Consider the following 27,736-nt stretch of genomic DNA (forward strand, 5'->3'; position numbering starts at 1 on the left):
TTTGAGGGGTTTTCAGTACAATTTATTCTTCTTACATTTTAATTTACATTTATTACACTCAAAGTTAATTACACTCAAAGTTAATAGACTTCCAGACAGAGACCATTAACTAAGAAGGAGCAGTCTCACTAAGTCAGCTTCCCTAGTTAGTTTGCTGGCCTCCTCACTATTCACATGCTCTCTGGTGCTTATTACTATGCAACTGTCTCCAAGATGTGGTTGAAGCTTGAATCTACATCTGGCATCAGGCCAAGTCTGAATCCATGAATACCGGCCATCAACTGCATTTAGGGTACAGCCTGCAGAAGGCTCTTTCTTGACAGTCAATGATGATGAATGTGGAAAGACTGGATATTCTCTTGGGAGAAGAAAATATACCCCACCTTAAGTGACAGCTACAGTTTCCTAACAGAAAAAACAATTAGGAAAGAGAAAAGATCAATGCTAAGAATAAGGAAAATACTCTGAGAATAGAGTAATTATATATACATAATGGAGTAAACAGGCTGCTCCTGAGTCCATACTCTTATTTTTATCTTTAAAAGTCTGATAAAAATTTACTCAATTACATTTTATACAGTAATATTTAGTGAGCTTTGTCCAAAAAGGCTACGTTTTAAGTTTGCTTGTAAAAATAACAAAAGCTTTATCAGTCTCTGGTCAATAAGAAAGGAAGAAAACGTTGCTAGAAATAACAATAAATAATTTCACACAAAAGGCCAGATGACAGAAGAATAGTATATTAATGAATATATTTTCTTTGTATTTACAATAAATCCATTTGTTAATACTGTGATAGAAAAAATAATCAGTCCACATTATACAGTAGAAACAGGCTTGGAGGCTGATCATACCTGTCACAATAAAAACATACAAGGATTTCTTCCACAGCTAAAGTACTTTTCAACATGACAGTCTTGGGTGAAGGTAAAACTGACAGAGTACTTCATGTCTTAGAATCAAGGAATCGAGGGTATTACCATTAAGCAAGCAGCAAAAAGCCGTTTGGTTTTTCCAGGACTATTTATATATAGTAGTTACCATGTGAGAATTTAATTTTACTTTGAGATAGAAAAAGTAAAAACCCTCAATAGGGAAACTGCATTAATCAAAAGCAGCCCCAAACAACAAAGCCATCAATAGAGAAATGAAACAAGGCATTCTTATGTATCATGCATAAAAAGGATAATTACATAATACATACTTTAATGACCAGATTAATAAATAAATGTGATAAATTTTACAGTCATTGGAACTATGTTCAACCACTTAAGTGTTATACTGCCATTGCTTTTGTTTCAAAATATTAATATACTTAATCTAACATCTAAAAACTGCATACTTTGAACGTTTGCTTTTTTTGATTCCCTTTTGAGATAGTAAAGGGGAACCATGTAATAAAATATTATCTGAATATAAATTATCAACACCAATGATACAATTATCATGTAATTAGAATTTTGTATATGCACAGTGTAAATATTTTGAAAACTAGAAAAAAGATGAAAACAGACTGGTCAGAATTTTAAATTTCAGACTAATCCATGATAATCTAGAACAGAAGATAAAAATAAAGTTCACCAAATAGACATAACTTGATATCTTTTCCAAATTCAGTAGTCCACTGAAGATGCAACTTCTAAACAAGTCTATTATCTCAAAGGTAAAAAGAGGAAGAAAATGTAAATCTCTTTTGAGCTTCAGTTTTCAAGTTTATGCTCTCAAAAAAGGCTTGACATTAGTCAGAACAGCAATACTGTATCTTTGTTTTTGAACTTTGTATTTGCTTTTCCTATTTTAGCTATAGTACTGAACAGAGAGAAAAATATTAAATTATCGAGTCAAGGGTAACTATTTATGGCAAGCTCATGAAACATATTAAATTGAATTAATCAGCTGGGTCAAGAATTTCCTACTATCCTGCTATGTTTAATACCTATAGTCTTGGAATAGTAATTTAGGAGATGTCTATTGTAACTACTGACAGCACTTTTTATGGTATACCAATTTCCACTCTTACTTTCTTCTCTCCTTTGCCACTTAAATGCAATATTTTAACCATCTGATAAGAAGTTTTATTTACGAACTCCTGTTCCAATTACTGAAGAGGTGATTGTAACACATAAACCTGCCAATCCTGAGATGATGATGATGATGATGGTTAAATTAAAACCCAGAGGATTATTCACTCAAATTTCTGCTTTAGTTTTTTCTGGAAGATGGCTGGCAGAATAGAAAGAAGAGCCAAAATCATTAGAACAAATACTGAGTTCCAGGAAACAGCTTCCCCTGCTGTTGTAAGCTGGTATAGTGTTGTTCCTGCTTTAATTGCTACAAAAGAGGGGGGTGCAACACCTAAAATGAAAAGTAAAAACATACATTAAAAAAACAATCAATTCTAGTGAAAAATTAAAATTCTGTGTGTATAAAATTTCTTGTAAGAATACAGTGACTTACATGTTTTAAACTTTTAATTTAATTTAAAGCCCCTCAAGTTTATTTCCATATAAAGAATTTTTCATAATCACCTCTTCAGGATATTGAATTAAAAAACCCAAGCAAAGTTTCCAGAAAATAATTTTACAAAATTTATCCACAGCCTTAAAAAAAGAATGTGTTATGATTCACTAATTTCAACTTTAGGAGATACTAATGTATATAAGCAAAGATCTGGTCTCAAGGATGTTCATCTAAGAATTATAATTTAAAAATCTGGGGAAAAAACCTCCATCGAAAATAAGATTGAGTAAATTTTCATTCACTCTTGACAGAGTACATTTAATATAAAAATGAGTGGTAGGAAATACTCAGAAATAGAAAGATACTCAAAATATATGAGTAAACAGGGCACTTTATACAAAAGAATGGTGAAACAACCATATTTTATTAAAAATCAGAACTGGAAAAATTACTTTAGCCAAAGCTGAAGTTAATTTTATCTCTAGGTATTTCATCTGTAAAAGTACAAAAACTCTCTCTTCTGATCCCATAAATGTAATATTATTTTACAAAATACAAAAGTACCCCCACTAAGATATTTTTGCCACTTTTATGGGGAACCTGCTAAGACTTTCAGCTTTGTCTATGAATTGTTCTAAAAGTAGCAATAAAAAATTAAGTATTAACTTAAAGATTTAATGTAATACACAACACTTGAGGAATCTGCTCATTTTGTTGATATCTAAACAATTCAACTTAAATTTAAAAGAAACACATAATATTCTTAGTAAAAGAACACAAGAATTCACAAAATATATAAATGAATCTTTTACATCCACTGATTAATTTCAAAATTAGGTGTTAGGTCCTTGAAAGCAAGAATCTTTCTGTTGGTCCTTATTTCCCCTATACTTTTGGTAATGCCCATAATGAGTACTATGTCAATAAAAAGAAAGACAGGATCAATTCTTTACTGAAAATTAAAGTTCATTATTTAAGTACCTGATTAGAAGACAAAGGAGAAAGTACTCAAAAGAGGCACTTTCATTTTTTTTCTCTCCACTGAGGGAGAGAATGGAGTTAAGAAGTCCTGCATAATCCTGTATGACTAAAAGAATATCCAACAGACAGTGCTCTTATTTTTAAAAAGTAACAAAAAAGATTTAAATCAACACAATCCAACAAACATTTCTGAACATCAATTTACATAGACCAGGCTCTGTGACCACCAGTTATATAAACCTACCCCAGTTGGACACAGCAAGACATGTACACAATGAGTTCTGTAACATGCATGAATTCATAGACAAAGATAAAAGTCTTGGCAGGTTCTCCATAAAAGCGGGAAAAAAATCTTAGTGGGGTACTTTTGGATTTTGTAAAATAATATTGCACTTATGGGATCAGAAGAACGAGAGGCCTTGGCCTTACCTAGAAAAGTGCCAATAAAGAAAACTTTCAAGGGCACATTTATCACAGGAGATGTAATATTAATAAACCAATTAGGCAGAAATGGTGTTATTCTCAAAAATATAATGTAGTTAATGAGATGTTCTCTGTGACGTTCAACCTGTGACAAGAAAGAAACAAATTAGGATGAAGACAAATCCAATCCTGAAAATAAATTGCTTATTATAAATATACCTTATTTCAAATTCTTATCCCTGATAGCTCAGCATTTACCCAACAGAAACGATCAAAAAAGGAATTTGAAAATGACAATGAACTACTCATCAAATGCTCATTATCAGAGCTAAATAACATCAGATGAAAGTTTTTATGATAGTGCTTACAGCATAATATTACACTATTAAAGACGTTCTACATCAGCCTAGATAATATGGCTCAACAACATTTTAAACCTAAAAAGGCAAAATTAAATTTATAACTACATAGAAGATATCCAATGGTCAACTTTTTAATGCCTTTAACTTCCTATAAAGGAAGGGCTAGTATAGTACGGCTTCCCTGGTGGCTCAGAGGTTAAAGCGTCTGCCTCTAATACGGGAGACCTGGGTTCGATCCCTGGGTCGGGAAGATCCCCTGGAGAAGGAAATGGCAACCCACTCCACTATTCTTGCCTGGAGAATTCCATGGACAGAGGAGCCTGGTGGGCTACAGCCCATGGGGTCGCCAAGAATCAGACACAACTGAGCTTAAACTTAAACTTAAACTTAACTTAGTATAGTACATCAGTAAACCTAGCCTCCACTTTTTAAAAAAATTCAGATAATCTTTGTTATTACAATTTACTTCACATGAATGAATTCATTCATCATTGATAAATGAGATTAAATAAGCAAATGAAACATTCAGCTGATTAAATAGAACCACTGAATGCAGTTTATACCTCCTAGATCTTGCTATATAAATAATAATTTTGATTTGGGGCAAAATGCTTAATTTCTCTTAATTTCCTAACCTATAAAACAAAGGGGTAAATATCCAAAATTTCTCTGATTTAATAATCTGTTTCTTCCGCTTTTTTTCTTAAAAACACCATGTTAGACTTTCCTGTGTAGTAGTGTTTATATCAATATTTATCAGTGGTAGTCTTTGCAGAGATCCTAACAGAAGATAACAGTTCTTCCCACTGATGAAATGCATTAAAGGAGTTGGCTGATACAAGCTTTTCAGAGACCCACTGACAGCATCCTGCATCAACGTAAACAAGCGAGGTGTTTATATACACGGATGCCTTAACATTGACACTTTGATTTTTCTGCTTTGACTAAACTTACTAGGAATAACGAATTTACTGTTATAGACACAAAAACTTCATATTTGAAATTCTTAACATTCATTATTTGCCTACCACTTAATTTTATTTTGGCCAAAAGATTATTTTTATCAAAGCCCTGAGTCAGTTCATTTATGTAGATATTATACATTGACCTCCCAAGTAGCCAAAGAATCACATCAAATAATTTAAAAATACATGTTTACCTGCTGTGACCATTTTACTGCTTTTTCTGTTAGGTATTTATATACAACTGGCCTCCCAACTAAATAGGAGAGCATATAGCAGAATGAGGCACCGAGTCCAGAACACTAGAAAATAACAAAAACTCATAAGCATTTTGTACTTTTCCATCTTACTCACATGGATATATTCATCTAAGGCAAAACTCAACTAGTTTCTTTCTTCTGGGGTACAGGGAGGTTACTTTGCATAACACCTCTTATGCAGAGAGCAAGAACCCATCTAATCCAGTCCTTTCTCCCACCAAATTATAACTAAAATGAGACCAGCTAAAACAAACTGGAACTTGTGATTAAACTTGGAGACTATATCCAAATAGTTCACATTAGCCATTAGCCTATGAATAAAACCTCAAGAGCCAATATGTTTTCAATTGCTATGCTTGAAAACACCACCCCCAGCCTTGGGACTTAACTCCTTGTGCCCACTAACAACATTCTTGGACTGTTTGAATTACAAAACAGTACTGGAAGCAAAGGCTAGAACAGAGCCTTTGCAATTAAGTCTGTGATATCGCTGTTCTAGAAAAGAAACAAACTATAACATCTCCTTATGGAGGGACAAATATTACTTTAACATTAAACACCTCTTAAAACTAATTAAGTTTATGCTTCCAGAGACTAGAATGCCATCATCATTCCAATCATTCTATTTAAAGTCATTTTTTTCTAGCCTCCCAATTTCATTTTAAATACTTACCAAACAAACAAGAAATAAGGCTAGTGGAAAGGGATAAAGAAACCCTGAGAGTATACTGAGAAATATAGAGCCCGGAATAGCAAATGTTTGCAAGCTGTTAACTTCTAAGTTAAGGATTAAAACATAATTAAATGGATTTTTAAACCACAAATCCAACAATCCAGAAAAAAAGCATCAATGCAGAAGTTATATGTTAATAAGATTATATCCATATTTCAATATTAAAAAATTAAGTGAAATTACATCCAAAGTTTAAAAAATACATGATTACTCAGTTGTGATACCTGTAACTTGAAGCTTACAATTTACTAACATTATCAGAAATCAATGCTAATTAGAGTGCATCACTAAGAAAAAACCAAGACAAACGCCGAATGCGTACCGGACAGAGAACTAGGCACTTTAGGGGAACAGGGACACAGAAAAAAAGAAAAAGAGAACAGAAGAGGTCTTCAGTAACCTTGTAAATAATATACTTCTCTAATACATTGGATTTTTACTCTCAAATACTTTTAGGAAACATGATTTCTGTAAACACACAGGTACACAGAAGATTTACTATGCCTAATTCAATGTGTGGACATTTACCTCAACTTACTACTCATTACAAAAAGGACAAAGGTTACAAAAGACAGTAAAGTCACAAACAAATCTTATTTTTAAATAAGATCTTTTTTTTACTTCTCTGGTTCCTAGTTTGGGCCTGGACCTCTGCATCAACCATAGCATGATTTACTTACAAGTCAGAAAGAAAGAATTCCTTCAACATCTCTGTACTTTAAAACTTGTATCTTCACTCAACCTGTTTGTTCCCTCTAGCTTGCACTTTACTCTTGCTTTTGTTTCAATCTCCTTCTTCCTGGGTTCTTTAACTTCTGGCTCTTTGACAGATTCCTCCTGCATAAAACCGCTCAGATGCCTATAAACTAAAGAAAACCTGGGCTTTTTCCTTGAGCAAGGTATCCTATCCAGCTATTGCCTCTCTCATCTTCACTGCCTTAGATTCTCTCCATGTCCCTTGCCACCTGGCTTACCCATCCGCCACTCCACTGAAACCTCCTTCTGGCTGAAAGTAATGACTTTTTCTCAGTAAGAATTTTTTTAGTAATTCCTGCATAAGATTTGGAGAAGGCAATGGCACCGCATTCCAGTACTCTTGCCTGGAAAATCCCAGGTCTATGGGGTCGCACAGAGTCTGGACACAACTGAAGCGACTTCGCAGCAGGAGCAGCAGCAGCAGCGTAAGATTAGATATCCTTTAATGTGAAACTCACCTCCAGTGAACTGTATTTTTCGATATTACAGATCATTCCTTCTCTAGCTTTTTTCTTCTCCTCACCCTCAAATCTGGAGATTGTTAGCCAATCTCCTCTCACTTTTGATAAATTCAGTTATTTCCACGTATATGGACGCACACATGGCTTCAAGTATATGGTCATATGTATCTATAACATTGAATTCTCTTACCACTCTCAAATTTCCCAGCTGTCTATTAGATACCTCCACTAAAAAGTTTAAAAATTACACTTATTTATTTCAGAGCTCTTTAGAATCTTTTAACGGACAGTCTCAAACACATACGAAAGATGAGAAACTAGTACTATGATGCCCTATATACCCATAAACAGTTTTAACAAGTAACGTACAACCAATCTTGCTTTCTCTGTATCCCTTACACGCAATTAGACTGAAGCAAATCCCAGACATACCATTACAACTACTTTAATACCTTTAAAAGATAAGGATTTCTTTTCTTAACACAACGATAACACCATTGTCAGAAATTAACTATAACTTCCAATTGGTCTAAGTAGCTATTTAGTGTGTTCACAATTCCCACATGCCTTTTTTTTTTTTTGACAGCTGGTTTGTTCAAATCAGGAATGAAATGGGTCCACACATGGTATTTGCTCACTATTAGCAAATAAATATTTTTTTTTTCCCCTTGCAATTTATTTATTGAAGAAATTAGGTCATTTGTAGAATTCACCACTTTTTGAATTTTGCCTATTGTATTCCTTAGGGTGGTTAAATATGTTCCTCTGTCATTTTTTAAAATTAATTTTTGTTGGCATACACCTGATTTAGAGGGGTTTCCCCAGTGGCTCAGTAGTAAAAAATCTGCATGCCAATGCAGGAAACATGGGTATGATCCCTGGGTCTATAAGATCCCCTGGAGGAGGAAGTGGCAACCCACTGCAGTATTCTTGCTTGGACATCCAATGGGCAGGTTATAGTGCATAGCGTCTCAAAGAGCTGGACACGATTAAGCGACTGAGCACGCGTGCATGCAGTTCCTTTACAATGCTGCATTAGTTTCTGCTGCACAGGAGAGTGAATCAGCTATACATATGTGTATTTATATATATTGTTCCTCTGTCATTTATCTTGTAGTAACAAAGCCATTTGCTCTGCACAGCGATATAATTTGACCTTAATTTCCCAGCTCTGTATAGACTGTGTATTTTTTTCTCTAACACTGAAAAATCTTGGTTCTTAATACCATAGCAAAACTAGCTATTTTCATACATATTAATACATATATACACAAATATATATGTATGTGTGCATATATATGGGCTTTCCTGGTGGCTCAGACACTAAAGAATTCACCTGCAACGCAGGAAATCATTAGTATTACATATTTTAAAATTTCAGAACAATACAACTGAAAAGAGTTTAAGATTTCTTTCAAATTTTTTTTGTCCTTAAGATTTATCCCAGAAGGCACACATAATCAAATTAGTTTTTTCAAGGAAATAACTAATTCCTCTTGATAGCTAAACCTGTATCAACTCAATATATTATTAAATTTATTTCATTTTGTTAAAATATATTGAACGTAAAATTTACCATCTTAACCATTTTTAATGTATGGTTCAGTAGCATTAAGTACTTTCACACTGTTGTGAAAGCAATCTCCAGAACTCATCCTGCAAAACTGAAACTCTATACCCACTAAGTAACATTCCCCATTCCTTCCTTCCCCATCCCCCTGACAACCATCCTTTTACTTTCAGTCTCTATGAACTGGGCTACTCTTACGTGTATGCCTAGTCACTCAGTTGTGTCTGACTCTTTGCAACCCCATGGACTGCAGCCCGCCAGGATCCTCTGTCCATGGGGATTCTCCAAGCAAGAATACTGAAGTGGGTTGCCATGCCCTCCTCCAGGGGATCTTCCCAACCCAGGGATTGAACCCAGGTCTCCCATACTGTAGGTGGATTCTTTACCATCTGAGCCACCAGGGAAGCCCACTTTTCATGTGAGTGGAATCTATGTTGCAACATGTTTCAAAATTTCCTTCCTTTTTAAAGCTGATAATATTCCATTGCATGTACATAGCAAACTTTGTTTATCCATTCATTGATTAAAGGACACTTGAATCGCTTCCATTTTTTGGCTATTATGAATAATGCTGCTATGAACATGAGTATACAAATATCTCTTGAGACCCTGCTTTCAATTTTTCAGGTATATACTCAGAAATGGGACTGCTGAATCTCGTTTTTAATTTTTTGAGGTAACATCATATTGTTTTTCATAGTAGCTTTCATAGAACAGTTTTTCACACTGTTTTACACTCCCATCAACAGTGCACAGGGTTTCAATTTCTTCATATCCTCACCAACACTTGTGACTTTCTGGGATTTTTGTTTGTTTTTTTTGATTAGTAGCCATCTTAATGGGTGTGAGGGTACTTTAGGTTTTTACGATTCTTCTTTTTTCATTTTGATTTAGTTGGTTTTATACCTGTATGAAATTATTTATTTGGTTCTGAAGTCAACTTTACACAATGAAGTACACTGGGGGAAGTTCCACTTCCATCACTGTTTCATCTCTCTGTCCCCCCCATAGGTAAACATTCTTATTAGTTTTTAAAGCTATCCTTTCTATTGTTATCCACAGCTCAAAAGTCCTCAATGACTACCCAATACCAAATATTCTAAATTCCTTAGCCTAGTACTCAAAGTCCTCAACAATCTGAGTGCAATATCCAGCCTATCTTTCTAAACTTATTTCTCAAATCCTCCCCTTCTCACTTCCTATACACCAACAAAACTGGACTACTGATCACTTCCTTACCATGCCCTGTGCTTATAAGCCTTGCTCTAGATTTGCTGTGTCTAGAATGACTGTACTATATCTCTACCCATAATTCTCATTATTCCAGAGGGAAACAGTTGTTTTTGCCTTTGAACACTTAAACTAGACTGTATTTAGCATATAATTAGTACTTAAAAAAAAAAACTGGCTAAATGGATGAAATCTAAGTTAAAATTAGTGACTATAACATAAAAAGTAACGGATATATGAGTTTGAATTAGGTAATACCAATGAAAGAGCTACTGAATACAATGGCTACTAGGCACATGTGCTGTGGAGACAAGACATTAAAGTGTGCCTGGTCTGAACTGAGATGTGTTATGAGTGTGAAATATACACATTTCAAAGACTTGGTACCAAAAAAAATGTGAAATATTAATAATTTTTATGTGGTTACATTTTGAAATGATATTTTTGACATTTCAGTTCAACTAAAATATATTAAGATTATTTTATTGGGGACTTCTCTGGGGGTCCATTGATTAAGACACTATGCTTCCAATGCAGGGGACACCGATTTGATATCTGGTTGGGAAACTAAGATTCCCACATGCTGTCTGGCCAAAAAAAAGAAGAATATGCTGATATCATTATAATAAATATATTTTTAAAAATTGTTACTTTTCCTAATGTGCTAACTAAAAAATTTTAAAACTGCATGTGGTTCACATTATACTTCTATTAATCAGCACTGTACTATTAATTATATGCCTAATATACCCTAAGATAAGTCTTCTCTTCTACAGTGAATTTTAAAAAGCATCTTTTTAACACCCAGAGCTTAAGATTCCAAAGTGTAAAATAAATAGAAAATTATAAGAAAATATGGAATTAACACATTATCCTATAAAAAAATTTAAAACAATGCAGAATCATTACAATTAATTATTAAGCAAATAGTTAACCATATGCTATAAAACCTGAACTGACAATATTAACCAATGATTTATTTTTATCAAATGTATTTACAGTAACAAACCTATTCCTATATTTTCAATTCACTTTCTACAAGGCATTTTATTCTTTTCTACTAATTTGCATATGAATATTAAAGACAACTAGGCTATAACCTTTGTTCTCCCATTGACGATCAGATTCACTTATGCTATCTGGCTGATTTGCCATATGGGTGGGTTCCCTTTTATCCTTCAGCCATGAATCCTTCCCAAAGCTAGGGGGCAAATTGGACAGAAAAGATGATTTTCCAAAGTCAATAGAAACTATATGTCTTGTTCACAAAAACCTTATAAAAGCCAAATGAAAGGGATGAATCAAATTTGTTTCTTCTTTGGGGAAAATATTTAATTTTATGGCTAAAGTTTATAAATGTAAAATAACCTACAAGCCTAACACTCTGGTTTTCACAAATAAGTGATGAAATGGAAAGCAAACATCAAGAGTTAATGTCTTTCATTACCCAAGAAGATAGGGAAAATACATGGGACTAGAATAAAAGATACAAAAATTAGAAACTAACATCCACAAATTGGAAGGCTAATCACCAGTTGCACAGGTAGTTTGAAAATATGTAGAAAGAATAAAGCTATTTTCCTGCCTAGTTAAATTATAACATATATTTCTATATAAAACAAAGGAATACATACTGAGAACTATAAAAAAAATCATATCTTTTACATGACTAATTATCCTGTTAAGATTTTTTTACAGGGAACCATTAAATGGAAGAAAAAAATCATGAACAAATGATTCATAGCATAGTATCTACAAAAGCAAAAAATTAAATACAAACTATAACTTCAAATCTAAGAGAATTTTTAAAAATTATGGTATGGTAACTATTAATTCAAAATTATTATTTAAATTAAGACCACCGATTAACTAATAATCCTAAATAAAGTGACTATCTTATATAATACAAAGGAAAGAAAAAAGTTTATGATAAGCGAAATAAGCAGAAAACAGAAAAACAGGTAAATATTCAGAAATGACAACTGAGTTGAATAGACAAGATTAAAATGAGAATTTTTTCATTCTCATTTTTCAATATTTTAATGTTATACTGCGTTAGCAATTTTTAAAAGGAAAAAGTTATAACTGAGCAGCAGATCTTTCAAAACCTTTTTCTTAAACAAAACTAAAAAACATTTTTCAGTTAAAAGGATACAAAATATATGTAGCAAAATAAGCTACAAGTACTTGTACATAAAAGGTGTCCTTATATTTGGATAAAACTTTTCCTAGAGCCTTGGCATCATCCATATCTCTGGGAACCTTCATATTCATTCTTTCTTCTCTAAAGAAATAAAATTAAAGTGAAAAAAATTTTAAATAGAAATTTGCCAAGACAATTCATATCAAAGTCAAGTTCAAAACATGAAGTTTTATCCAAAATGATTTCAATGCCTTGATCTGTAATATGCTAAGTATAAAGTCATAAAATTTAACTTCAAAGTCTATATATCATTTGCTTTTTAATGCTTTAATATAGTTTTATGAGACATATAATTCATATGAAAATTCAGGATGACCCAAATTAAAGGTTAAAAGCATTTGCTCAAATACTGGAGTAAATTTTGAACTAAGAAATGAACCACTGACGTTAGCATATTTAAAACATACTAAACATCATTTTGGGTAATTATCATGATAAGCTACAGTAAATAATTAATTACAACCAAAATTAAATATAAATTTCAATGAATTTACAGTTCGTATCTTTTCTTTAAGTATCCCAGCTTAAAGTTCAGATAAAAACTTAAACATTTGTTACTTTCTATTAATTTTACTTTACATTTGGTGCCTTGTTTGGAACTGAATGTTCTATTTATAAAAGCCCCAAATAATCACCTTTGTGTTTAACATATATTGTGCCCATTTGTTTACATGAAAATATTTAATCTTGCAGAACAATGATAGAAAGCTCTCAAAAGTCCTATAAAAATAGCAGGTAAACTAAAAAGGGTTTTTCTCTATAAGTTTAAAAGATAAACTTTATGGGGAGATGCATACATCTCATACATATACACACACAGAAATAATAAGCAGAATATAGAAGATTTATAAAGCACATTATTATATAAAAGTGTTATAATTCTTAGAGCAGATTGGAAGCAAACAATCTTAAATTACACTCTATATTATATTCTTCCCCTCTTTCAGTCAGTTCTTAATTTCTTACTCCTTTGATAAAAATGAGAAAGGATCTAAAATGGAACGATACTAATATTGCCATCCTTCCGAAGGCATTTTCATTCATGTAAGAAATTAAAAGTATTAAAAATAAACAAGTTCAACTATAAAATTTCAAATATAAGGAAGTGTTAATGAAAGAAATTAACAGCAAACAGGAACTTACTGATACCCTGAAATCACATTTCACAGTTATCCATTACCACACCAAGCTGGCCCTGGTTGAAAGTCTAACTATTTACATTTTAGTAGTATCTCACATAATCTATGATTACCCAAGGGTGTTATTATTGTGGTTAAATAACCCAGAGATATTTCACCCTCATAAAATATGCCTCAGGTCTATAATCTTTTACCTGAAATTCAAAAAGCACTGAAAACCAAAAGTTCTTTGTAGCTTGTCAGCAAAAATTGATCCACATGTATATAAAGTTATTTACAGTCTTTTATGATACAAGTTTTTCTATGTATTTTATTATGGGGTACTGCCCCAGACCCTGCTGGAGATACTGCATAATATACAGTATTTATTCCATGTTATCTTTCCAAAATAGAAAAGCTCTAAATTCTGAAATACATCTCACTCCCAAGGTTTTTGCTAAGGAACTGTGGCTGTATACAAATAGACAAGTCTTTTTACAAGGTGCATTTCACAGCAAAAAGTACTTATTCAAGCCTTATCATTTCTATAAAACAGGGAACAGAAAAAGAGCCAGTAGACAGAGATGCGGTAGGGAAGTAAATGGACTGAATAGAGGCAGACAGAAACTGATCACAAGGAAAAGTAGGAAAAGAGAAAACAACAGTGGAAAAAGGGAAAAAGCAGAGAAAAAGAACATTAGTATTTCTCAAACTGCAGGTCAATTTCTATTCTAGACTGCAAGATAAATTTAGTTGGTCACTACTAGCATTAAAAAAATTAAAATACAATAAATTAATGTGGTTTATTTTCCAAAATTGCTTGAAAGCCATTAGAAAGATGCCTTAGAGGAGAAGAGCTAGAAAAAGCAGGCACAGAAAATCAAGAGACATATTTGGAAAGAAGTATTTATAGACAGTGTCAATATGAACTTGCTACTAACCATGAGAGCTGATATATAATCATTATGACAGTTCTGTTGCTTAAAATTAGTTAAACTTTTAATCCACTTTAATGCCTTATACACATTTTCTATACATATTTTTTTTAGTATACTTACTCACTAAGCTGAGGAAAATTTTTATATACCAAAAACATAACAAAAGCTGCAGCCAAGAAAATGGACACCAGTATAAGAAGTGACATTCTTGCTGACCCAGCTTCTGCACAGGCTTTCTCTGAAAGGGGAAAAAAAAAGTTGTAATTAACATAAATATAAAGGAAGAGAGTATTCGGAGCCAGTAAATAATTTCCTGAAAGATTTTCCTCCCGAGAAACTGTTTACACTTTTGCCCAAAACACTGTAACATAAAATTTTAAGTACTTCCATATTTGATGTTTTATGAACTGGCTGTAGTTCTTCTCACTGAGATATGCATTTTAAAAGCATGAAAAAACAGAATAGCAGCATTTGTAGCACTGATTTATAGATAAGCTAAAGGGGAAAAAAGGGCATTGCTCTAAATGTTATCACTGACTTGGAATTTTATGTATCTACATTGGGAGCTGACAGCATAGGCAGAATGGCTTCATAGGAAAAATGAGCTAATGTAGCAGTTACTTCAACTGTCATAAGAAAGAACCTGGAGATTGACTAATGCAACTGGTGAATGTTACATTTTCTGTTTATATCAAGGGCTTCAGAATAGAGCTGAAGCCTAGATGTTTTGGGTGACTCTGTCTGTGACTCCAAGAATGGGAGAATATGTGTTCTCCAATAAGGAAATCTTAGTGTTATCTTAAAAAAAAAAAAAATCTTATGGAAGATGACCGTATGATGTGAGAGCCAGGATACTAGAAGCAGAAGAATGAGCAGGGTGTTTTTACTGCAAGCAATCAACAGTGAGGAGGTGGGGATACCTTATAGTCCTCACTGGGAAAGAGGCAGGAGGGTGGCTCAATTTGTAGTACCTACATTTACCATAATCCCATGTATACACTGATGACATTCAGGGGACTAAGACACAAACATGAACACTATAATTCAGTTCAGTTCAGTCGCTCAGTCGTGTCCGACTCTTTGCGACTCCATGAATCGCAGCACGCCAGGCCTCTCTGTCCATCACCAACTCCTGGAGTCCACCCACCAATGCCTATTGATTTGGTGATGCCACCCAACCACCTTATCCTCTGTCGTCCCCTTCTCCTCCTCCCCTAATCCTTCCCAGCATCAGCGTCTTTTCAAACGAGTCAGCTCTTCGCATCAGGTGGCCAAAGTATTGAAGTTTCAGCTTCAGCATCGGTCCTTCCAATGAATATTCAGTACCGATTTCCTTTAGGATGGACTGGTTGGATCTCCTTGCTGTCCAAGGGACTCTCAAGAGTCTTCTCCAACACCACAGTTCAAAAGCATCAATTCTTCGGCTCTCAGCTTTCTTTATAGTCCAACTCTCACATCCATACATGACTACTGGAAAAACCATAGCCTTGACAAGGCAGAACTTTGTTGGGAAAGTAATGTCTCTGCTTTGTAATATGCTGTCTAGGTTGATCATAACTTTCCTTCCAGGAGTAAGCGTCTTTTAATTTCATGGCTGCAATCACCATCTGCAGTGATTTTGGAGCCCAGAAAAATAAACTGAGCCACTGTTTCCCCATCTATTCGCCACGAAGTGATGGGACCGGATGATATGATCTTAGTTTTCTGAATGTTGAGCTTTAAACCAACTTTTTCACTCTCTTCTTTCACTTTCATCAAGAGGCTTTTTAGTTCTTCTTCACTTTCTGCCATAAGGGTTAGGAATCTTCATAAAGGTGCATTAGGTGTCACTGCCTACTCCACTACTGCTCCCTTCTCTGAGGCCTAGCATCTTCCTCAAGTTTCCCCTAACAAAGGGGCTAATTTCATTGGCCCTATTACCACTGATGTCAACACTCTACCCGCCCAACACACAAGGCTGACTGGCCCACGGCTGGACACCTGACCCAAGTATCGGGACGGCCAAAATGTCGTTTGGGTTTTTCTTAAGATGGTATGGAGAAACCCAAACAAACTTTTTGGCCAACCCAAGAGAAACAATTCATTATTGATTGACCACATTTTCTCTTGAGAATATGAACTAAGAAAAAGAGATATACTACTGTCAAGGTGTGATGGATCTTGAGGCCAAAATGTCAAACAGCAAAAGGACACAGTCAAAAGACATGGCAAGCCAAAGACGTGTACCAGAAAATCCAAGAGGACAGGTTCAAATGGAAACCCAGACAGAAGAGACAGGAGAGGAAGCTAACCTTCTTGTTGATTTCTAACTGTCCATTTCCCTTGAAGGCTGGTGAGAATTCATTTCTTGCTCCTGGATACCAGAGTGACTGTCTCATATTCTTAGAGAAAAACCTCACTTTTTATTTCTATTGGTTTAAACTGACTCCTGTTCCTTTGAAAGGAAAAAGTTTTAACTTTTTATACTAAGTTCATCCCTTAGCTCATTATGGCAGTTTTATATATGTTACATCTGAATTATTAGAATTTTAATACATTCAATGTTGAACATAGAGCAATAGAAGTCTCTTGCTGTTCAGTGTGTTCTATAAACTACATGACTAAGCACTATCAATGAGTTTGTTAGCAATATAGATTCTCAGGCTACCATCCCAGACCTACTAAATTAGAAGCTGTATTCTAATAAAATGCCCAGGTGACAGTATATTAAAGAAGCAAAAATCTGGCCCATCCTTCCTATTTTTTGCTAAGTAACAGAGGCCCAGAGGAGACTGCACTATTTTTAAAAAGTCTTAAGCAATGAGATAGTGTGAAGTATTAAATATATTCCCAAAGCACTGTAATATCCATTTATAATCAACTCATAATTTCTGCTGAAAAAAACTGCATAGGTTAGTGCTTTAATATACTAAACATAAATTATTCCTATTGGTTCATTAAAGTATGCTTTCTAAAAGACAATATTAGGTTTACTGAGTTCTAGTATGTGGACACTAAAGTTAATTTTTTTGTAATCTTTTCCAATTTTCTATAGTCTAAATGTATCACTAATCAGCCCAACCTCCCAACTAGCCTCTATCATTTTAACTTTGTTTCATCTTAATCTCAAAAAGGACTTTACTTCAAAAACCAAGTCACACATAGAAACTTATCTGTTCACATCACACTTATAAAATTTACTGCAGGAAAGAAAGGGATGATAAAACAATACAAAAGATATCTTGAATGGAGTAATAAAGCAGTCACGTGCATGTGTGTGTTAGTCGCTCAGTCGTGTCCAACTCTTTGCAACGACATGGACTGTAGCCCACCAGGCTCCTATGTGCCTGGGATTCTCCAGGCAAGAATACTGGAGTGGGTTGACATGCCCTTCTCCACGGGATCTTCCTGACCCAGGGATTGAACCAGGGTCTCCCACATTGCGGGCACATTCTTTACTGTTTGAGCTACCTGGGAAGCAATAAATAATAAAACAGTCATGCCTGCCTCTTAATACTCCAGTCCATTAACTCACTTACATATTTATATGCATGCTTTGTTGCGACACAGAGAATTAAACAAAGACTTGAAACATCTGAGGTGGGTCAAAAGTGAAAAGGTCTCTTCAGAATCTTATGATAACAAACAAGTAATTTCCCATTACTTTTTTGCCCTGATTATGATACCTAATTCAATGCACACCTTGAGGATTCCTAATAAATCAGATCTACTCAATCTAAAAGGAAAAAGAGTAATTAGCCAAAAGTTACAAAACTATCAGTGCACTAAAACCAATTATATGAAAAATGTAGTTTTAGTTTCTAACTAAGAACCCTACTGAAATATAAACTACTCTTAAGGCTACTATGGTTAGTTTCTTATGTTATAAACTAAAGAAGTATTCTACTAAAAAAGAAATAAGGGTAATATATAGGTACTGAGTTTGGGGACATAGTTTTCTATATAGGTACTGAGTTTGGGGACATAGTTTTCTATAGGCTGACATCAAAGCAAAGACATGATAACATAAATGGTCTGAATAATTTTTCCAGAGTCCTATTACTTCTTAAAGATAGGAAATTAACTTGCCCCAGCCCTCACTTTTCACTTACTTTCCTGCTAGAATCCGGTCTAGAGTACACAAAGGACTGATATAAATATTTTAATATTATGGACATCTTTTAAAATCTTTAAAACCATTAGTTTCTGTTTAGTTTTTCATCCTGTAGATACTTGTGGATACAGCATCACAGCTAAGACTAAACGTTGATTTCCCCTCCTTTCTGGGAACATCTCCTCAGGATCTCTATTGTGCAAGGAATGCACACAAAGGTAGAGCTGCGTAGGACTATCTGCTGAGCATCTATATGGTACAAAATGTTTGGCCAATCTATGCTAAGAAGCTGGTAACACCATTAGCTAGATTTCCAAGGAATAGGACAAATGGGGTTTGAGATTATAGGAAAGCAAGATTACTGGGCTGGAGGAAGGCAAGATTCACAGAACAGGTGGAAATTTAGTTGATTAAAAGATAAGTTTACAGTCCTCTAACCTGTCCTGGAGCTAAAAGTATATGTAAAGAATCCAATAGGTGACAGTCCTCCTTAAATTACACAAGACATTTTGCATAGTAACTCTAAAATTTAACTATAATATTTTTCTCCCCATCATTAATTCACCAGTCTTAAGTAAAGGGTCTGAAGGGAGAAAGGTGTGAGACATTTAAGTGGACTACAGAACACTCTGGCCTCCTGATTTCACTAGAAAAGACCCTGATGCTGGGAAAGATTGAAGGCAACAGCAGAAGGGGGTGGCAGATGATGAGATGGTTAGATGCATCACCAACTCAATGGACATGAATCTGAGCAAACTCCAGGAGACAGGACGGGAGCCTGTCGAGCTGTGGTCCATGGGGTGGCAAAGAGTTGGGAAGGACTTAATGACTGAACAACAAGAACAGAATACTATCCTGAGTCTTCCTTGAGTACACACTTCTCTGATTGCTACTTGTTGCCTTACAGTTGGATGATGAAATACGTAAGACATTTGTTGAACAAAATTAACCTCCAGGTTTAACTCGATACCTATTTTTTCACCCTCTATAATGAAATGCTTTTTCAAGCACTGTACTCAACACAATGTAAACACAGGAAAACAGTTGATAATGCAATAAAACTAAGTGACAGTCAACTTTAAAGCTCTCTGTTCTTTCACACAAAACTTGCCAGTAGGGAATGTTGCCTATTACAATTCAATAATTCTTTCTGAGTACAGTTCTAATAAATCCAGAAGCTAGCATGCAATTAATTTAGTTCTGAACCTAGATTAAAGTTATAAACTTGGGAATTCCCTGGCAATCCAGTGCTTAGGACTCTGCACTTTGACGGCCGGGGGCCTGGGTCAGATCCCTGATAAGGGAACTAAGATCCCACAGGCCTTGTGGCAGTCAAAAAACAAGAGTCATAAACCTTGTTTTAATGATGATTCAACGTCTAAATGTGTAGCATACATAATTATAATGCCTCCTCCTTCTGGTTGCATTAGACACATGTTATTTAGCATTTAGAGCTTCCAATAACAGTGCTCTATATATTCATTAACCTCCAAATCTTTCATTATACTAATTCCCATTCTCAATTATCCCATTATCTGTTTGCCAACCTCCTCCCAGGCCAAAGGTACTGCGAGAGAAAGATCACTGTGTTCTCTTGGCCGACAAGTTCATAGGCTTCAAGCTTTTCTATCTTCAATTAAGGTTATCACTGGTAAACGATAACGATTTTACAGTACCCTCCAAAAAGACTACTTCAGGTCTCTTCAAGCCTTTAATTCTACTTTCTCCTATTCTCAACCAGCAAGGCTGCCTCCACAGCTTACCAATCTCCATCTCAAGATCTATTCTTGAATGATCTCCCCTAGCCTCTTTCCCCTTATCTTTGCATTAAATGCCAACACACTTACTTCCAGATCTTGCTCTCAGAACTAACTCTTCACAGAATGTTTTCAACTCTTCCCGCTAACAAGCAACTTTTCTCTAACTTCAAATATGCTTATATTCATCCCGAAAAACCAAAACTTAACTTTGATGCCCCTGTAGTAACTCTCTATTTCTTATTACTTTTATATCAACACTTTTTGAAGAGCAGAAAGTATTATATCTATAAGATCTCAGGAATCACTCTACTGCTGTTCTAGTACTCTAGTTCTTGACATTCAGTGTTTTCTAGACCTACATGATCCTACCGTGGAGGAAGCAAAAGAACCATCTCTCCTGAAGACACAATTTACAGGGACTCTAACAAAAATCTTTTTATGGTTACCAGAATCCATTATAACACTGCTGGAAGTAAATTTTATTTCAAGAGCTTAAAATTCTTTAAAATTATGTATTAATAATAAAAAATGGTAGTTTCATCTAGTATAAACTTAAACTAAAATAACTTTTTTTATAAAATACAAAGAATTAACAACTTGAAAAATACATACAGAGGAAGCATGTTTGCTTCCCTGGTGGCTCAGAGGTTAAAGCATCTGCGTGGAATGCTGGAGACCTGGGTTCGATCCCTGGGTTGGGAAGATCCCCTGGAGAAGGAAATGGCAACCCACTCCAGTACTCTTGCCTGGAGAATGCCATGGAGGGAGGAGCCTGGTAGGCTACAGTCCATGGGGTCGCAAAGAGTCTGACACGACTGAGCGACTTCACTCACTTCACTCATTTTGTATGAAAGCTCATTCTCTGATGTTTGTGCTCTGCGTACCTGCTACCATTCAACCCACAACGCTCATTCACGATCATCAACCACTTTCAGGCCCTTCCCTTTAAGAAGATAACAGGCAGGAAGGCAAGGGGTCTCCAAAAGGAGGAAATAGACTGTAAGTGTCAGACATTTTTTCCTCTCTCCCTTAAGCAGCAGGAGGAAACACCCTCCGTAGAAATGTTTTTCTTAAGCTATGTTAATGAAACTATGTATTTCCTTTGGAATTTGCCTTTCTTCAAAATGGTTCCACCTAGGACTAACTTAATTTCCTTTTCTCAAACCTTGGGCTGATAATAGCTCAACAAACCAGTATTCATATCAATTGTTTTACAGCTGGGGGATGACACACCTCGTGCCATCCTATCTCAAAAATGCATATTATGGGAGAGGGGTAGGTGAAACTCCCTCAGGTCTCTCTTACCTGATTCAGTTCAGTTCAGTTCAGTTGCTCAGTCGTGTTTGACTCTTTGCGACCCCATGAATCACAGAATGCCAGGCCTCCCTGTCCATCACCAACTCCCGGAGTCCACCCAAACCCATGTCCATCCAACCATCTCATCCTCTGTCATCCCCTTCTCCTCCTGCTCTCAATCTTTCTCAGCATGAGGGTCTTACCTGATTAACAGCTTTCTAACAGACATAAAACAGTTTGCTAAAACTAGCGGGGTTAGTCGGGAGGAAGCACTCTCCGTCCCCCTTCTGATGTCCATGTCAGAAGCTTTCTCTGTCCCTTTTTATACTTTAATAAAACTCTGCTACACAAAAGCTCTTGAGTGATTAAGACTGGTCCCTGGTCCTGAAGTTAAATCTTCTTCGGAAATCACGAACCGGACACCGTTTACCATAAGCTATCACCCTATTCAGCAAAGACTAAGACCAAGCTTCAAGTAAACTTCATAATCCTAAAAGATACCTCCATTTAGAAGATTTACTCAGCCTCAAAATTCTTAAGACTTTCATTTCTATTCAACCTTAGCCACCCAGTTCCAGAGATAAAGTTCTCACACCACCTGAGACTGCTCTTCCTTCAACATTTTAAGCTTCAACATGCCATTCATTGATCACATCTGTTCTTTCATGAGCTTAACACCTCTATTTTTTCCCTTCTGTTGGGCTCCTCGCTTCTCTTCCTTCTATGCCCAGCCTGTGTATCCAACACCTTTAATTTAGAATCCTTACCTTTCCTTATAGCTAATCTAACCTGAAATCAGTGTTTCAAGCTCACTTTTTTCACTCCCATACCAAGATGGGTGAGCACAAATATAGAAAAATCATGAGTGACCCATCACAGAGATCCATGTCTTTGGGAGAACTGACTTAGCCTCATTCCTACTTCCTTGTTTAGGTGTTCGAATACACAGCAGGCTGAGCCAATTAAGTTATTCTTACCCTCTGACAACAGTGATAGGCTCAGGGACAAGCATTTTATCTGAGGCAATCTAATTGGAGTGACTAGACTTTTATTGGTAATACTAGGAAAAATAGGCTCAAAATTATCAAGGAAGCATTTAGCTTTACCTGGACCTTCAAGAGAAATCAACCTTAAGTAAAGCTGATATCAAGTAAGCAAAACAAGATATGAAAGAAATCTGATCCTGATGATATTACTGAGCCACTGGTTCCAGACTAAAGCCAGTGAATCCAACTTAATCTCTCTACTTTTTAGTTATATGAACCAATAAACTTCCTTTCAGCAAAGGTTTCAATTGTACTCTACTGATTATAAACAAAAGAATCCTGATATATAATATCTGGGTTGAGTCTGACATCAGCACATCATATTAATATACCTTGGTTGATGTCCAGTTGCCAATTTTACTCTTAGTTAATCAGAGCTTCCTTCTTCTTCCTCTAAGCTAGTACTTAGTTCACAGCTGATGCTCAAAGGATATTTGTTGAACCACATTAGCAAGGCAGAACCTAGAACAGGCATCTGAGAAGGACTTTATTATCCAAGTTCAAACAATACTGTCTTCTAAGAGCAGTAAAACCAACTTCAGGACAGTGTTTCTCAAACATTTTTGGCTGCATTCCACAATAAGCAATGTATTTTATACCATGATCTGATACACACAAAACTATATGACTGAAAAATAAAATTAAAAGAATACTTAGCCTACGACATGCAAAGAACTCTATTTTTCCTTCAATTTTTTTAAATGGCTCATGATTACCTACCAAATTCATTTCACAATGCTTACAAAGGGATGACCTATATATTGAAAAATGTGGCCTTAAGAGTTCTCTTAAATCAAAATGGGGAACTTCGATGATTTGCTAGTAAAAAAGATCAGCCAGGGCAAACAAAAGAAAATAAAACACCTGGTCCATGTATTCTTGCACCAAGAGTAGGTCAAGAGCCTCTTAAGTATTATTACCTCTTGTGTCTCACCTTTTCTAATCATGCAAGAATTAGACTTTCAGTATTATTGCCCTGCTCAAATCCTCACAGTGGTCTTCAGTGTATAAGACTCAAATGTCAGACTAAAGTCAAGGTGAAAGTGAAAGTCACTCAGTCCTGTCAGACTCTTTGCAAGGAATTCTCCAGGCCAGAATACCTGAGTGGGTAGCCTTTCCCTTCTCCAGGGGATCTTCCCAATTCAGGGACCAAACTCAGGTCTCCTACATTGCAGGTGGATTCTTTTACCAGCTGAGCCACAAGGGAAGCCCAAGTCAAGATGAGGAATCCACTAAATGTACCAAATACTGCATGTGAGGTGTAAAATATTCCTTTTTTAATTTGGCCGCTCCAGGTCTTAGTTGTGGCATATGGGACCTAGTTCCCTGACAAGGAGTGGAACCTATGCCCCCTGAATTGGGAGGGCAGAGTCATAACCACTGGACCACCAGAGAAGGCCCTAAAGTATTTTAAACATACACACAGTGACAACTACTACTCGTCAAAGTTAAGTAGATGTATCAGTTAACAAAAACACAAACTTATTTAAAGTGTCCTGGAATTTACAGAAATATTCAATTACTATGTATTCAAGAGTTACTGCTGCTTTTTTTCCTCCAAAACTTTTCCTTTCTGGATACCAAGTTACCACCTACAATTACCAAAATTATTTTTCATAATAACTTGGAAAATCGGTTGCTAAGTGGTTACCACTGACATCACATCACCAGCTAATTAGCCATGCCTTCCTCCAGGGATCTTCCTGACCCAGGGATCAAACCCATGTCTCCCACATTGTAGACAGATTCTTTACCATCTGAGCCACCAGGGAAGCCCAAGAATACTGGAGTGGGTTGTCTATCCCTTCTCCAGGGGATCTTCCCAACACAGTAACTGAATCAGGGTCTCCTGTATTACAGGCAAATTCTTTTTTTTTTTTAATTTAAATTTATTTATTTTAACTGGAGGCTAATTACCAGCTGAGCTACAAGGGAAGCCCAGCTAATTACCACCAGCAAGGAACTTACACCCTATCATGTAACGGGTCCACAAAATCTTGTACACAAAGACAGAATTCCTAACACCAATTAAAAAGAAAAAGAGAGGCAGGGGAAAAGAAAAACCTGAGAATCATTAATAAGCAGATAGATAAAAAAAAATCCTTTGCCTAGGACTTAAAGCCCTTTATACTAACATCATTTTGACCACGGCCAACATTATCTCCTACTACCACCCAACAGAACTAGTCCACTCCTGACAATTTTATCTCTTTATAAACACACATGAAAAAAAAAAAAAAACACGCACACATGAGTGGTTCACATTTACTTTCAAGCCTAATGTCTCCTCTGCCCAGAATCCCTCTCGGGTCTACTAATCCAAACCCTACTTCTCCATGAAGGCATACCTTCACATCTCTACCCTCTGTCTTCCAGCAGATTTGTAGTTTCTTGACGGCATCACAAAAATAACTGTGGTGGATGTGTGAAATAAGATAAGCAATTGTAAAAGTGCTTTGGAGGTTTCAAGGTCTTATTTTTTATTTTCCGAACAGCTTTAAGTTAAAAAAAAAAGTAATAAAGCAATCGATTGCTATTCCAAACCAAATGATAATCTTTAGGGATGACTTATCTGGTAAATACTTTTTCAAAAAACCCTTGGATTACTGTCACTCTCAATCACAGCATCTTCAAAAGAAGATTCCTGTCATTTACAGTGTATTTATACTTTGAAAACAATTCATTTCTGGGTTTTTGAAGTTATTTGGCTCTAGGACTATGAGGTGGAAAAATATCCAAATATATAAAGCTGAAAGACCCAAATCAGACTGGAGGCATCTTAAAATATTTTAAAGTAAAATACCATTTTCTGCAAGACACTTTCTAAATTTTTCATATATTTTAAATTTGATTCAAAAAAATTCAGCTCAATGTTAAACATTATCTCCATTAAAGTGTGCAATACTTTATTGTTGATTATAGTTAACAATGTTGCTGCTGCTGCTGCTAAGTCACTTCAGTCGTGTCTGACTCTATGCGACCCCAAAGACAGCAGCCCACCAGGCTCCCCCGTCCCTGGGATTCTCCAGGCAAGAACACTGGAGTGGGTTGCCAGTTCCTTTTCCAATGCATGAAAGTGAAAACTGAAAGTGAAGTCAGCTCAGTCATGTCCAACCCTCAGCGACCCCATGGACTGCAGCCTACCAAGCTCCTCAGTCCATGGGATTTGACACTTAAAAGATTCTCTCTTTACCCATCACTGGTGGTGGAACACATCAGTGTGAGCTGTAGACAACTGAGACAACTAAACTAACAACTAAATGGAGACATCCATTTGCTACAATCACTCCAAGTTTACTGGACAGAGGAGCCTGGTGAGCTACAGTCCATGGGGTTGCAAAAGAGTCAGACACCACTTAGCGACTAAACAACAACTCTAAGTTAATGGGCTTTAAAAGCATTTAAAGAGTTTAATCACTTCAACTGCTGAAAATTCTAGCTCAGATGGCATCAAAGTATTTAGTTTCTGGGTATATTTTTTTCCTTAAAATAATATTTAAAGCCCTGAGAAATTCCAAGATGGAGTAGTGCAAAAAAAAAAAAAACACAACCCTTAAGAATAAGACATCTTAGCTATAATAGTAATTACTAACATTTATTCAGCCTTCACTTCAAATAAGACAAACATCACTCTAAATCCTTTACATGAATTATTTTCTTTAATCCACGCACCAACTGTAAGTAGATATTATTACTATTATTAACATCCCCCACTGTACAGCTCAGATACTGAACTTTTAAAGGATAACAAGTCCAAAGTCATAAGTGGTAGAGGAGGGACTCAAACTCAAGTGTTCTTGCCACCTGGAAGTGGCATCTGGACGTATTAACAGTTAACTCCTTGCTTTTAGCCACTACTTCACTTATCTGGCTTTGTGACTTTGTGTAAGTTACATATCCACTCTGGACCTCAGTTTCCTCATCTGTAAAAAATAAGGCAAAGAATGCTAATGTTCCTTCCAGTTCTGCCTGGCTTTAATATTATCAACATTACAATCTCCCTGAGCATCAACAAGCCAGCGTTTCATTCCCTTTTTTCGTTGAATTCAACTGAAAAATCAAAACAACATCTAGGAACGCACCCCATTTAGGTGTCTGGCCTTATGGACAGTGGGCACAAGGCGGGCAGTGGCCGTAGCCGAGGTCCTCCAATCTCTCTGCTCCCGCTCCTGGATGCCCCCTTTTCACCCGCAGATCCCCGGTACCCGCTGGGGTCCTTTCTCCTCCTAAACCCCTCCCGGCACACCTCCGCCTCTGGGCCAGGCCCCGCGCTGTTTCCTAGGTCTACTCACCTTTCAGGTGGCCTGTGCTGCCCGGCGTCGAGGGACCCCGCGTCCCCGCTGCCTGGTCCCCCGGAGGGGTCGAATGGAGTGCCGCCGTTTGCGATCTTTCGACCGCTCTGCCTTTCGTCATAATTGTTTCAGGGTAGGTGGAGGAAGCGGGGTGAGGCCGCTCCCCCTTAACAACTCCGCTGCAGGATCCTTATAACACCCAGGGGGCCGCAGCACAGCCACTTCCGGGTCGACCACCTCACCTGAGACGACCTCAGCTCCGCGAGCAGTGACGCTACGCTGAGATCTGCAGCGCCTACTCGGGCTAGGCTCCGCCCCGCCCCGCCCCCAAGGCTCGCGCGCTCGCGCCCGCCCAGTAACCGCGAGACAAGTCAGGGTGCCCGCCCCATTTGCTGCCCTACTCTGCTTCGTGACTGCGCGGAGCATGCGCAGTCATGGCACCGGCGTTAGCCGGTGTGACTCGCGGACTCAGGCTTGTAACGCACAGCTCTAATTATCCGGAAGTGCGGTCCCAGACGCTTAAATCCCTTTGTCCCGGCAGCCGGAAGTGGCCAGGAGTGATTAGTTGGTGTTTCACGGCAGATGTTGATTCCAGTCTGTACCAATTAGACAACCTGTCTTGAATCTGGAAAAGCTAGACGGAGCTTTGTCTGGAGATGTTGGAAAACATAAAGACTAAGCCGAACCCACCGAATTTCGGGAAATTAAGACTCAGCTGGCAGCTATAACCTGTGAAGGTCACAGGGTGGCAGAAATGGGTTTAGAGGGAATTCCCTGGAGGTCCAGTGGTTG

The 27,736-nt window shown here is 36.4% G+C and overlaps 1 protein-coding gene across 1 annotated transcript; it reads right to left on the reverse strand.

Moving 5' to 3' along the window:
• TMEM41B (transmembrane protein 41B) lies at window positions 1-27,331 on the reverse strand. The gene is made up of 7 exons (XM_005689709.2): window positions 26,945-27,331; window positions 14,578-14,695; window positions 12,354-12,482; window positions 6,122-6,215; window positions 5,386-5,490; window positions 3,871-4,009; window positions 1-2,355 (listed from the first exon to the last, which is right to left on the reverse strand). Exons 1-7 carry the CDS (start codon window positions 27,063-27,065, stop codon window positions 2,186-2,188), a joined length of 876 nt encoding a protein of 291 aa, XP_005689766.1. The 5' UTR covers window positions 27,066-27,331; the 3' UTR covers window positions 1-2,185.

Source organism: Capra hircus, chromosome 15 (genome assembly GCF_001704415.2).
Source record: "Capra hircus breed San Clemente chromosome 15, ASM170441v1, whole genome shotgun sequence".
Classification (NCBI taxonomy): domain Eukaryota; kingdom Metazoa; phylum Chordata; class Mammalia; order Artiodactyla; family Bovidae; genus Capra; species Capra hircus.